This window comes from Panthera pardus, unplaced genomic scaffold (genome assembly GCF_024362965.1).
Source record: "Panthera pardus isolate Hobbes unplaced genomic scaffold, ASM2436296v1 HiC_scaffold_27, whole genome shotgun sequence".
NCBI lineage: Eukaryota > Metazoa > Chordata > Mammalia > Carnivora > Felidae > Panthera > Panthera pardus.
This window is the reverse complement of record NW_026526843.1, coordinates 67,740,086-67,752,942: the sequence shown is the minus strand read 5'-3', so window position 1 is coordinate 67,752,942 and position 12,857 is coordinate 67,740,086. Positions and strand designations below refer to the sequence as shown.

At 52.4% G+C, this 12,857-nt stretch overlaps 1 protein-coding gene across 1 annotated transcript; it reads right to left on the bottom strand.

The window, feature by feature from the left end:
* Positions 1-8,051: 8,051 nt before the first annotated feature.
* On the bottom strand, positions 8,052-11,944 carry LOC109254624 (uncharacterized protein CXorf49 homolog). The gene is made up of 4 exons (XM_053891357.1): positions 10,709-11,944; positions 9,776-10,048; positions 8,957-9,002; positions 8,052-8,364 (listed from the first exon to the last, which is right to left on the bottom strand). Exons 1-4 carry the CDS (start codon positions 11,942-11,944, stop codon positions 8,324-8,326), a joined length of 1,596 nt encoding a protein of 531 aa, XP_053747332.1. The 3' UTR covers positions 8,052-8,323.
* Positions 11,945-12,857: the final 913 nt, after the last annotated feature.

Sequence of the window (12,857 nt, the reverse complement as noted above, 5' to 3'; positions counted from 1 at the left end):
GCAGAGTACTTTATTCATTTCTCCAACATAATTAAATCACCTTTTTGCACCAAAGATGGCTTCAAATATTCTTTCTTGGCCATCAGCTCCAAACCCCATGAACCCCCCATCACCCCAAAACTTCATCATATGGTATCCAACGTGGGGCTGTGAGTCTTTTCATCTGGACTCTGAGCTTCGGTGCAAATTTGGGGAGTACTTCTCTTTTCTTCCTTTACTCTCATTTCAAGGGCTTCTTGAGGAGTATGGTCTTATTGGAACACTTTCCTGTTGACTGGTCAGGCTGAATTCTCTAGCCCGTGGCTACTCAACAGGGAGGAGCAAGCCTGCCTATTGGCTGGAAGTTAGTACCCTGGCTGGAATGGTAATAAGACCCAGACACTTGATGCCCTCTCTTTATTCCTGTCCTTATACAAAGTTGTCTGTCTTGGGCACGGGACAGTCACCTAAGTCACCAGGACGACTGCCAATCTTAAGACTCCCACATGAGGTTTCCTCCTCAGTGGTCTAATGTGATCCCCTCCACATCCCTGGTCTAGCCACTTTTGGCCACAGGACCTCCACTGGGAGCTGGCTGAAACCAGTACTCAATTGAATTAAAACTCAACCAGGGACCATTTCCTAGGGAAGTTGGCTGTAAGGACTATATGTGTTGGAATGTCACTTAGATGATGATGGATTTCTGACCTTACTGTTTTCCATCAATGTCCTCTATAAACTACTACTAAAATTACAGAATTAGGTAATTCTCCCTTGTAAAACTTTTCTAGTGTTTTCCATGGGTCAAAAACAGTGGTTTCTTCTCAGCCTTCTCAGCAAGGCAGACTCAAGTCCACGTGCCAGGCACCCATCTGTAGTCTAGAATGCAATGGGGAAGTGGGGTGGGGGGATGCTAGCATCCTCCTTCAGGAGCCCTTCGTTGGCTGCTCGGTGGTCATAGTGATTTTGTTTGAGGGATGCCTTGGGTGGCTGTACTGTGCCCAAGACAGACAACTTTGTATAAGGACAGGAATAAAGAGAGGGCATCAAGTGTCTGGGTCTTATTACCATTCCAGCCAGGGTACTAACTTCCAGCCAATAGGCAAGCTTTCTTCTCCTCATCGAGTAGCCACGGGCTAGAGAATTCAGCCTGACCAGTCAACAGGAAAGTGTTCCAATAAGACCATACTCCTCAAGAAGCCCCTGAAATGAGAGTAAAGGAAGAAAAGAGAAGTACTCCCCAAATTTGCACCAAAGCTCAGAGTCCAGATGAAAAGACTCACAGCCCCACGTTGGATACCATATGATGAAGTTTTGGGGTGATGGGGGGTTCGTGGGGCTTGGAGCTGATGGCCAAGAAAGAATTCTTGAAGCCATCTTTGGTGCAAAAAGGTGATTTTATTAAAGCACGGGGATAGGACCTGGGGACAGGAAGAGCTGCCCACCCTATATATGTCTTTAAATGATACATTAGTGTTGCCTATTATTTATAGTTATATGAATGGATTTATTAAATATGTCAGTATTATTTTATTCATTGTTACATTTGTAAGATTCATTCTTATTATTCTGTGTAATGAGACTTTATATATTTTTGCTGATAAAATAATATTCCCTCATAGAAATATGCCACTATTTCATTGATCCTGCCCACAAAAGTGAAAATTTGCATTGTTCCTCTATTTCTAACAGAATGATAACAAAAATACTACTCATAAACCTATCTGTGGTGTAATTAAAAGAGTACCTTTAATGCATATATTTAAAAGAGGATAGTTGAAAGTTAATGAGAATAGTTAGAAAATAAGCAACACAAGGTCAGGAAAAGATAAAGGAAGTAATAAAGGTAAAAGAAATTAGTGAATGAGGAAACAAGCATACAATAGACAGGATCACAAAATCTGAAGTTGGTTCTTTGGAAAAAGAATAAAATTGGTGAAACTCTAATGAGATTGATCAAGGAAACAAGGGAGCAAAACACCAATATTGGAAAAGAGAGGATAGAAATAACCACAAAACCAAATGATCAAAATTAAGATCAAGTTTGGACAAAGTGACATCAAGAATGTCCTGATGTCATGCACTGAGAAGGACAGAACATCACCTATATAGTATTCCAGCCCAACATGTTTAATCTGAATCTAAACAGTAGAAAGCAATCAGAGAAATCCATCTTGAGATGCTTTCTGAACACCTGGACTGGATCTTCAAATGTCAATGTCATGCAAGACCAAAAAAAAAAAAAAGTCAGGGTAAATAGTTTATTTTTATTTATTTATTTATTTATTTATTTATTTTTTTTAATTTTTTTTTTTCAACGTTTATTTATTTTTGGGACAGAGAGAGACAGAGCATGAACAGGGGAGGGGCAGAGAGAGAGGGAGACACAGAATCTGAAACAGGCTCCAGGCTCTGAGCCATCAGCCCAGAGCCTGATGCGGGGCTCGAACTCACGGACCGTGAGATCGTGACCTGGCTGAAGTCGGACGCTTAACCGACTGCGCCACCCAGGCGCCCCAGGGTAAATAGTTTAAATGACACTAAAGAGATTTGACAACTGAAATGCAGTACATGATCTTTAACTGAAAAGACGATGTTTTTGTTTTTGATTTAGAATCAGGCACAAAGAACAATATTGGGACAATTGGAAATTCAGAGTGAGGTTCATGTACCAGGTATCGTATTATCTCAAAGTTGGATTTTCAGGGTGATAATTGCATTAAGATTCTGTAGCGGACAGTTATTTTTATTTTCTTTTTTAAAACAATTTTTTTAGGGGCACCTGGATGGCTCAGTCGGTTAAATGTCCGACTTTGGCTCAGGTCATGATCTCACTGTTTGTGGGTTTGAGCCCCGCGTCCGGCTCTGTGCTGACAGCTCAGAGCCTGGAGCCTGCTTTGGATTCTGTGTCTCCCTCTCTCTCTGCCCCCCTCCTGCTCACACTCTGTCTCTCTCCCAAAAAAAAACACTTAACAAAATTAAAAAAAATTAAAAACAATTTTTTAATGTTTATTTTTGAAGGAGAGACAGTGTGAGTGGGGAGGGGCAGAGAGCGAGGGAGACACAGAATCTGAAGTAGGCTCCAGGCTCTGAGCTGTCAGCACAGAGCCCAACATGGGGCTCAAACTCACAAACTGTGAGATCATGACCTGGGCCGAAGTCGGATGCTCAACTGACTGAGCCACCCAGGCACCTGACAATTATTTTTCTTAAGACATATATGCTGAAGTCCTTAGGGATGGTATGCTATAATTTCTCCAGGTATCTCAAATTACTCAATAAAACATTAAACACACACACACAAAAGGAGGGACAGAAGATGACAAATGTGACAAATAATAATGGGTGAATCCAGGTGAAGGATGTATGAGTGTTCCTTGCAATTTTTGTGCAACTCTCTGTAGGACAGATATTTTCAAATATAAAAGTTGAAGGAAAAGATATACCATTTTGTGCCAATCAACTTGAAAACTTAGAAAAAGATGACCAATTTCTAGAAAAAAATAAATTGCCAAAACTGACTCATGAAGGAATAGCCAACAAGAATGGTTCCATAACCATAAAGGTATATATCAATAGTCAAAAACAAAAAAAAAAAATCCAGGCTCCTCCCCTGACTTCTGACAAACATCTTAAGCAAAAATATTTTCAATGTGACAAATTCACAGAAAAACTAGAAACAGAGGAACACTCCCCAACACATTTTGTGAGGATACAATAACCTTGATACTAAATCCTGACAAGGGAAGTTAAAAAAGGAAAATCATGGGTAAATCACACACTCATGACAAAGAGGCAAGGATCAGAAACAGAATATTATCAAACCAAATCTTACAGGGTAGAAGACAGAAAATACATAATGTACTATGACTAAATTGCATCCATCGCAAAAATACAACCTTGATTTAATTTCAGAAAATAAGGTACTATAATATTCCAGATTCACCCATGACAGGAGATGATTATGGTCCTTGTATTCAGAAAAATAAATAGTAAGGAACAATATCTATTTGTAATATAATTTTCACATTAAAAATTTTTTTAATGTTTATTTTTGAGGGAGAAACAGAGTACAAACAGGGGAGGGGCAGAAAGAGAGGGAGACAAAGAATCCGAAGCAGGCTCCAGGCTCCGAGCTGTCAGCACAGAGCCCGATGCGGGGCTCGAACTCACAAACCATGAGATCATGACCTGAGACGAAGTCGGGTGCTTAACCAACCGAGACACCCAGGTGCCCCCACATTTTTTTTAATTCAAGATTATCGAGGTACCATTTACATCAAGGTCTAGGAGTCTTTATAAACACATACTGTTATGGAACCACCACCACAAGCAAACTACAAAAAATGTTCATCCCCAAATTCTGTCATGCACTGATAGATAAATCCCTTCTCTCACACCCACTCACTGGCAGCCACCGATCTCTTCTCCGTCCCTATGGTTTGGACCTCACAAGAATGTCATAGAAATGGAATCATGCGGTATGTAGACCGTTGCATTTTGCATCCTTCACAGAAAGGGATGTACACATGTGGCATTTCTCGGGGTCAATGTACTGTTTCCTCACCTGGGTAGTAGTCACATGGCTTGTCAAATTGTAGACTATCTACAATTGTGTGTATACGGGGTTTATACATATATGGTTAATACTTGCTCTCATGTAATTTATCCATTCTACCTTTGTATTGGTTACTTATTAAATAGCAATTGTTATCCTTTCAAAGAAAGATTGGAAAAGTCAGACAGAGGTCACCTTGAGAGAACTAAGGAGGAGAAGTGGCTGGCATGGGGCCAAATTCCTGTCAGTGTTCTCCAAACCTGAGTGGTAGTTACCAGGACTACAACCTTGAGGGAGCACGGGGGCACCGAAAACTCTGTAGTCACACGAATGGTGTGTGCTGGGATCATGCAAGAACAGCTCATGTGGCCACCCTGGCAACCCCAAGGTGCTGGCTGGCCAAACCTAGCAAACTAGCAAACACAGGCGAAGGTCTCCCCATCCAAGGTCAGTTGAGTAGCAACCATAATTACACCTAAAACCTTAATTCCCGTTGCCTTGTCAAGGTAACATATTAGCCAATTCCAGGAGTTAGGACATGGACCTCTAATTCCTATCTAACTTGAGGACCATTACTCTGGCCACCACACCAGGCTCCGTCTCCAGCATTCATCTCCTCCTACCCATTGTTCAGAGAAAGGTTGCCTGCTGGTCGTGGTGGCACTGGTGCTGGTGCTGGAGGAAGTGGAGAGGGAGACATCTGCCCAGGTGCTGGGCAGGTAGCAGGAGGCAGCATGGGGTCCAAGGTTCTTCAGGCCAGCCACCACTGCCTCCCTGGCTGGAGAGGAGGCTTGAGGGGGAAGGCAAAAGGGGCACACTAAATTAGGGCAGGGGTCCCACCTTCTCCTTTCTCCTGGGGCCGACATGTATTCCCTTAACCTATGCCTCACCATCTGCCACTTCCTTCCACCTGGAACCTGAAGGGGCCAGGCCACAGCCTGTGATGTACATGGGTTACAGCAACATTGCTGTGTGGCACTTGGTCTGAGTATGGAACACAGGCCATGTGCTCAGAGAAGGGAAAGGAGGCTGGCAAACCTAGTCAGGGAGGATTGTGACCCTGTCCTCCCACGTCCCCTTCTCCCTTTCTTCACGCTGGCCTTCTTCAGCCCAGGGCTCTGGGCTCACTGACCCTCCTTCCTCCAGTGGGGCAGAGCTGGTGCTGGACTTCTCCCCACTCACAACCTGCCTGTGTCTCCGTGGGCGGACATCCCAGCTGGAAGGTCTCTGCCAAAAGCTTTTGCTCAGCGGTGTGCTGTGTTACCCCGCCAAGAAGTAACCGTTGGGTCAGGGTCAAGGTCAGAGCCTGAGCAACCAAGCCCACCTTCTCAAGTGAGGGGCTTGAAAGGGAAGAATTTAGTCCCACGTATGTTCTTTTCCAGGCTGAGGTCTGTGCTTGTCCCACCCCACGTGTGATGGCATGTCCACCTGAGCTCACGCCACAGGCCCTTCCAGAAGGCAGTGTGAGAATGGGCAGGGGGAACCGAGAAGCCACTCTCTACTTGCCATCCTCACTGACACATCCTGCCCGTGTCTCCCTTAGCTCCGGGCACAGCAGCCTCCTTGGCGATCCACCTCTCTACTGCTAAGATGAGGTACATCCCAGCAACTCCGAGAGCCTTCTCTTCTATTCTCGTTCCTTCAGAACAGCCCGGAGGGGTCAGACCTCACAGCATTGCACAGTAGGATCTGCAGCCTCCTCTGGCAACTCCCAGCATTTTGAGCGTCTCCAAACCCGGTCCTGGGGTCTGGGGACTTCGTGTCATTCCCCTCCTGTTTTAGGAATTTAACAGCACCCCCTGAAAAGTAGATGTGACCCTTGCTTATGCTCATGCAATCCCTTGCAGGTGGTGGTTGTTGTTGTTTTAATATTTATTTATTCATCTTGAGAGAGAGCGCTAGCTTGAGCCAGGGAGGGGAAGAGAGGGGGAGAGAAAGAATCCCAAGCAGGCTCTGCATTGTCAACACTGAGCTGGACATGTGGCTCCAACTCACCAACCTTGAGATCATGACCTGAGCTGAAATCCAGGCGGATGCTTAACCGACTGAGCCACTGAGGTGCCCTGTCCCTTACACGTTCTTGACCATGGTCTCCACTCCTTTTACTCCTTGAACCCCAGATCTCTGCCTCAAAGCTGATTATCCCCGATTAATGTTATTCACACATGCACACAGATGGACACACACACACACACACACACACACACACACACCTCCAGTCTTGACTGTTCTGTCGGCACCTACCTACCCCTCCACCCCGAATTTCTGTGCATAAAACACCCAGTCTCTTGGGAAGAGGGTCTGGTGTGGCAGAAGCTGCCCATACCTCACTGAGACCTGGGTCCTGGCTGAGGGAAGGAAGCAATGCCCAACCCCCAGTGAGCGGCAAATGAACATGGAGTTCAGACTAAATCTTGCATGACCTAAAGAGGCAGCCAGGGAGCCTGACCTGGGACACAGAACTAGCATTTCACGGTGCAGGGCAAACGGCACTGGAAAGGGGCCCGTGCAGACACATGGAGACCCATCACGCACACTTGCCATGGAAGCTGGCCACGTTCCAGCCAAGGGCAGTGCGACCACCAGGCTGGAGGAGGGGCAGTGAGGAGGCTTGGACGTGAAGGACACGAGAGCTCCCATGGCTGTGCCGTACATTTCCAGGTGCTGGCGGGCAGTTTGCCCCAGAGCCACCGTGGGCCCCATCGACCCCCCTCCAGCCCAGACACCAAGCTGTGCTTTTCTCCCCTGGGCCCTGTACCTGCTCTCTGCTCTGCACCCCACTGGGCTGTGACTTCTGCCTCTACCCCGCTTCTGAACCCAGGGAGGGAGCACTGACAGGATTGGAAACTGAAGGCCAAGGCCAAGCACTAAATGGGAGAGGAGGAGGAGGCGCCAGTTCCTGGGCCAGTTGCCCTTGTGCCTGTGAGGTGGCAGCACCGGAGGGAGGTAAGGACGCCTAGAGGGGGCTGGGCCCAGGAGGGGGGCTGGGCCTAGAGGGGGCTGGGCCCAGGAGGGGGGAGGAGCAGCTCAATTGTGCCCTATAACATCTGTGGAAGCACAGGTGCAGACGAGGCCACTGATGACAGAAAGCCACGGGAGTGATCTGGGAACCTCAGAAGTCAGAGCAGACAGTGGTCCCAAGGAGGGAAGGGAACAGGGACTGGACTTCTGGAAGGGGTCATGAGTCCCTGCAGGAGGGGGAGGGGGAAGGACGGAGATGAATGGGAACCTAGAGACCCAAAAAGAGGAGGAGATTAGGAGAGAGCCTGAAGGGAGCCTACAGGGGAAAGGGGGGCAGGTGCTTACCCCACCCAGACGGGGATACTCTGCCGGCGTGACTGCAGGGCTCCCAGCGGAAGTGGCCCAGACTTCTCTCAAGGACAAGGCCCACCACACGACACCTGTTCTGGAAAAGGCTGCAAAATGGAGCAGCTCCCTGCCCTGACCCTCCTTCCCATCCCCAGCCACCTCCCCATCCCCCAGAGAGGATAGACTTGAGAACATGAGAGGTACTTTAATTTGAAGGTGCTGTGAACTCGGGTGGGGAGGCGGCAAAAAACAGGGAGAGGAAGCCCAGGCCGAGGTCGAATGTCGAACGGGAGGGAAGCAGCTTGGGCACAGCTTCCTGGCTCCAAAGGTACCAGCCGCCCCTCTTGTACAGAGATGCTGACTCAGCCTGTCCAACAGAGCAGAGTCAGGGAAGAAGAGCATCAGGCCAGGGCCAGCCCACGGCCCTCCTCAGTAACCACGACCGTGGGAAGGGGTATGGTGTGTGTAACACTCACTTCAAAGGGTCTGGAACTGGTCAGTCAGGGACTGCAGGGCCGCTGAAACAGAGACAGGCATTAGCAGGTGCTATGGACCTGGGGACAGAGAACCCTGTGCTCCTGTCCCCTTGGGGAACCGCCTAGTCCTACAACCTGAAACCCACGCCCCCCCTCCCAGCCCCTATCCAAAGAGCCCTGCGACTGACCCACTCACCCACCAGCTGAATTAAATATGGACGTGTCGTCTAGGGGAACAAAACGTGCCAGTAGTTCTCAAGTTCTGGGTCAACTCGGAACCATTCAGAGCTTGTCGGACAAATACACACCGTCCAAGCCACACCAAAGAGCAGTTAAAGGGAAAATCAATGAGGCATCTCTAAACGTCCAAAGAGAGAGAGATTCTCTGGGACTCATGGTGGTTGGCAAACTGTGCACCCAGGGAGGCAAGACTTTCCCATTGGTGCACACACCTAGCTGTACACGCAAAGCAGGCTCCAGGGTCAAGCCTGCTAGGTTCCCCTTCCAGTGGGAATCTTGGTCCCTGTGGGGCTGCCTGCACCTGCAGCCCATCGCGGGTCCTGCACTGAGACACACCCCCCACACCCCCCTCTGCCTCTGCCCTGACCCAGCCCCAGCCAGAGGTTCCTCATACCAAGTTGCTCTTTCAGGTTGTCAACTTCTCTCTGCAGCAGGAGACACTAGGCCCACAAACACGGGAGAGAGAGAAAAGCATATTAGTATACCCTGGCCTCCTCTCTCCTCACCCTCCCCCTCTCCTGCGGGCACCACACACCAAGGCCCAGTGGCTAGACTGGCTCAGGACCCTCAGTGGAAAGGAGGCGCCTTCCCTCTGTGGGGAGCAGAATGGGAGGGGGGTACATATGTCAGTTTAACCTGGACATGGATCCCAACAGGTAGTTGGGGCCTGCGTTTCTAGGAGCCAGAGCAAGCATTACCCGAGGACAGCCCTGTGCTCCAGGTGGTTGCTGCTGCCTTTCCAGTCTTGGGGGTGGACAAGCGCTTCCTGGTCATCTGAGAGGGAAAGAACACAAAATCCAGCTTCCAAGGTTCCCAGTGAGGTGGAAAGGGCTTCGTGGGGTCTAACGTGAGGCAACACCACCCTCTGCTGGCAACAAGCTGCCCCTGCTCTGCCAGCAGCTCCACTCTTCTCCCTGGGAGTGTCTCTCCTGTCTCCCAGGGCCAGCCCATCCTTGATGGTAGTCCCCAAGGCTGGTGGCTCTGAGCTGGACTCTCCCAGAGCTGCAGCCACAGCCAGCCACTGGGAAGAGCAGCACGGCCAAACACGACTTCATGGAACAAGGCTCTGTTCTGCTGAAAGTCTATGTCCGGGGTTGGGGTTTGGGGGTGTCCACGAACCACCCCTGCCACACAAACCCCACGCAGAGGATGATGTGGCTTAAGGCCGGTCCTGTCGACACCCTGTTTCCCATGGGTGAAGCTGCCTGGGTCAGAGGGGAGGCAGGGAACAAAGCTGAGCCTCCACCCTCCACAGAGCCACAGGCAGAGGCAGAGGCCGCCCTCCTGATCCCGTCTCCCCTGCACTCCTGTGCAACCTGCAACACTCACCTGAGGGTGCGGGCTCTCTGGGCATGACATCTCCCTGGCTCGGAGCCAAGGGCTGTGAGCTTCCCCGAAACTGGGGGGCTCTGGGGTTGAGGTCACCACGACTGCTTGCCTCACGATGCATGAATGGACAAGACGGCTCTGGCCTGTGTGCTGAAAGCTGCTAAAAGAAAAATTTCTCACTCATTTGGACTTGGGATGTTTTGTGTTTTGTGGGGGTGTAGTAGGTGTACACGGGTGTGTGTGTCTGTGTGTGTGTGCGCGCGCGCGCGCATGCTCACGCATGTTTAGGGGCTGGGGTGAGGCAGGGCGTAGGGAAGGGAATTCAGAAGCTGATCTGGCTAGTGCTTTCTCCCTCAGTCAGCCCCAGGCCAGGAGGCAGCGCTGAGCTAGGGAGAAGAGGGGGCCACCGACAGGACCCAGGCTCCCTGCATGGAAGGCTTGGGGACCAGCTACAAAGTAGGAATCGGGAAGCCCAGGAGTCTCAAGACTGAAGCTTTGCAGTCCAAACTTTCAAGGGGCAGGGGCTCCCCGATCCAAATCAACTACCAGCCCTCCCTTCCATCCCAGACCCTCTCTGGGCTGGGGGGAGGCAGGAAACGTGCCCAGGTCCAGAATGGTGCCCAGCACACATGGAGCGCTACCTTCATGTCTGCCCTTGTGCAAATGACCGGGTCCAGCATCCCGGTGACGGGGGTGGGGGTGGGGGTGGGGGGGGGCAATGGCAGCCCCTGAGGGATGGCCAGAGGGAGCGTGGGTCAAGAAGTGCTGGTCAAGGAGGGGAAGGGCGAGGGCCAGAGGAGGAGCACAGCCTACTCACCTTTGGGACAGCGTCTCTGTTTGAGTCATTGTCTTCTCCGGCCACCACCGGCTCCGCCTTCCGAGTCCTCCTGGCCACAGATTTCTTCCCAGCAGGGGTGTGCTTGGACTGTTTGGTTCCCGGAGGGACCAAGGAATACCTCTTGGACCTCCCAAACAGCGGAACACCAGTTACTGGGGGGAAGGCGGCTGTTTCCAGGGGTGCCGCGGAGACTCTCTGCCCCCAGGAAGGGAACATTCTCCCCAGGGCAACATTTGAGGTCCCCCCTGGGGATTTTTTCTCCTGGGCCACCTTTTTCTTAGGGGTGTCCCGGGGCAGGCCGCCCGCAGCAGCAGATCTTGGGTAGCTGGGCCTGTTCCCCCCCTTCCCCCTGACCACGCTCTGCATTTTCCTAGAGGAGGAGATATCCAGCTCTCCAACGGCCTGACTCTCCACAACCGAAGTGAGTCCTCGGGGAGCGGAGGACGGGAAAGAGCCAAGCATGTGGAGGAAATTCTCCCTGACATCGAATTTCGAGTGTCTGGGTGTGTCCCAGGGATCCTCGGGGCTGTTGGGCTTGAGTTGGCCTCCTCCTTTGGCGTAAATGCTCACCCTCATCAGCTGTATCTCACTAAACTCATCTGCTGACTCGCTGTCGGAAAGCAGCTCGCCCGGGCTTTCTGCGGAGGGCCGCTGGCGATCCACCGCGGCGACATTCGACCTGCTCTTCGTGCCTCTTTTCGGGTTCGCCCAGGCCGGGCCTCCCTCGGGCCCACCGAGGCGGAGAAGGGCGGCGGCAGGCGGCTGCGACTCTCTGCGGCTAAGGGCAAGCGCGCCTCTCCCTCGGGGCCCTACCTCCAGGCCCGCCTCCACGACGCAGCCCTCCGGGTACGGGTTTCTCCGCACGCCCAGGCCATCCTGGTTGGTCAGCTGCTGCACGATGGCCGCCACGGCCTCGTCCGCAAGGTGGGACGCGCAATCCAGGGCGTCCCCCGTGTGGTCGGTCGGGGAGCCGGGGCGGCCTACTAGGTCCCAGAACACCGGCTCTCCCGTTTCCGTCACTTCCCGCTCGGACTCGAAGCCCTCGGGGTCTGGGACCCCGCCCTCGCCCTCACCGCTGGGTGGCGGCCCCAGATCCACACCTAGTCCCGGTGGGCCCCGCGGGGCTCCGGGGCTGGCAGGGCAGACGCCGGCCTGCCCCCCGCCCTCCTCCCCGAAACCTGCTCCACAGATGGACACCTCATCGGAGGCGCTCATGCCGCGAGGCCCGGCAGCCCAGGTTCGGGGAAGACGGTCGCCCTGGCCCCGGCGCCACAGGCAAGATGGCAGAGGCACGAGGCGAGCGACGAGTCCTTCGGGCGACGCAGGCAATCACCACAGACACCGCACCAGGCCATACGAGACCTCCAACGCCGCGCGGCTTGCACACGCATTCGACGCCCGCGCCGCGGCCTCCTCATTGGTCTGTCCCCCGCCAACCAGCGCGCGCCCCTCGTTTGCCCGCCCCTCAAGGCCCTGGCCAATGGGGTGGAGCGCCTTTGGTCTCCGTTTCCCCCCCCCCCCCCCCCCCAACGAAGCAGGTCGGGGTGTTGGGTCTCTCGGGCGTGGCGGCCGGTTGGTAGGCCCTGTCGTCCGGGCTCTTCTGGGCCCGCCTCCTACTTTCCAGTTGGGAGTCACGGCTTCTAGCCTCTGTCCGCCCGTGCACAGAGTGGGTTGTGATGGCACCTGTCTCCGGGGTTGGGGATGACCCGTCGGGACAGAGGTAAAGCACCTGCCGAGAAAGGATTTGCCGGCCTCTGTCCCACGGCTGCGCTCAGAACCTGATAGGACAATGGGCACGGGAAGCCCACAGTCAGTGATCATGGGACCTGTGGCATACTCCCCCGCGAAGGGCCGGAGAGCAAATGTGGGCCTATTTACGGGCCGCAGCGTCTCTGTTGCATCTGCTTGACCTTGGTGGGCGATGACATTGGTCCCTGGCTGTGTGCTCAGGGAACTTGCTCGGCAGGCGGGTTTGGCGCAAAGGCTGGACTTGGCCCCCCGACCCCGACCCTTCTCCACTCTGAGGCAATTCAAAGAAGAAATCTCAATGGCCAGTGCACACGCCAAAAGACGCTCACCATCACAAATCCTGGACATGCGAACTAAAACTGCGAATCAGTGTTCACAG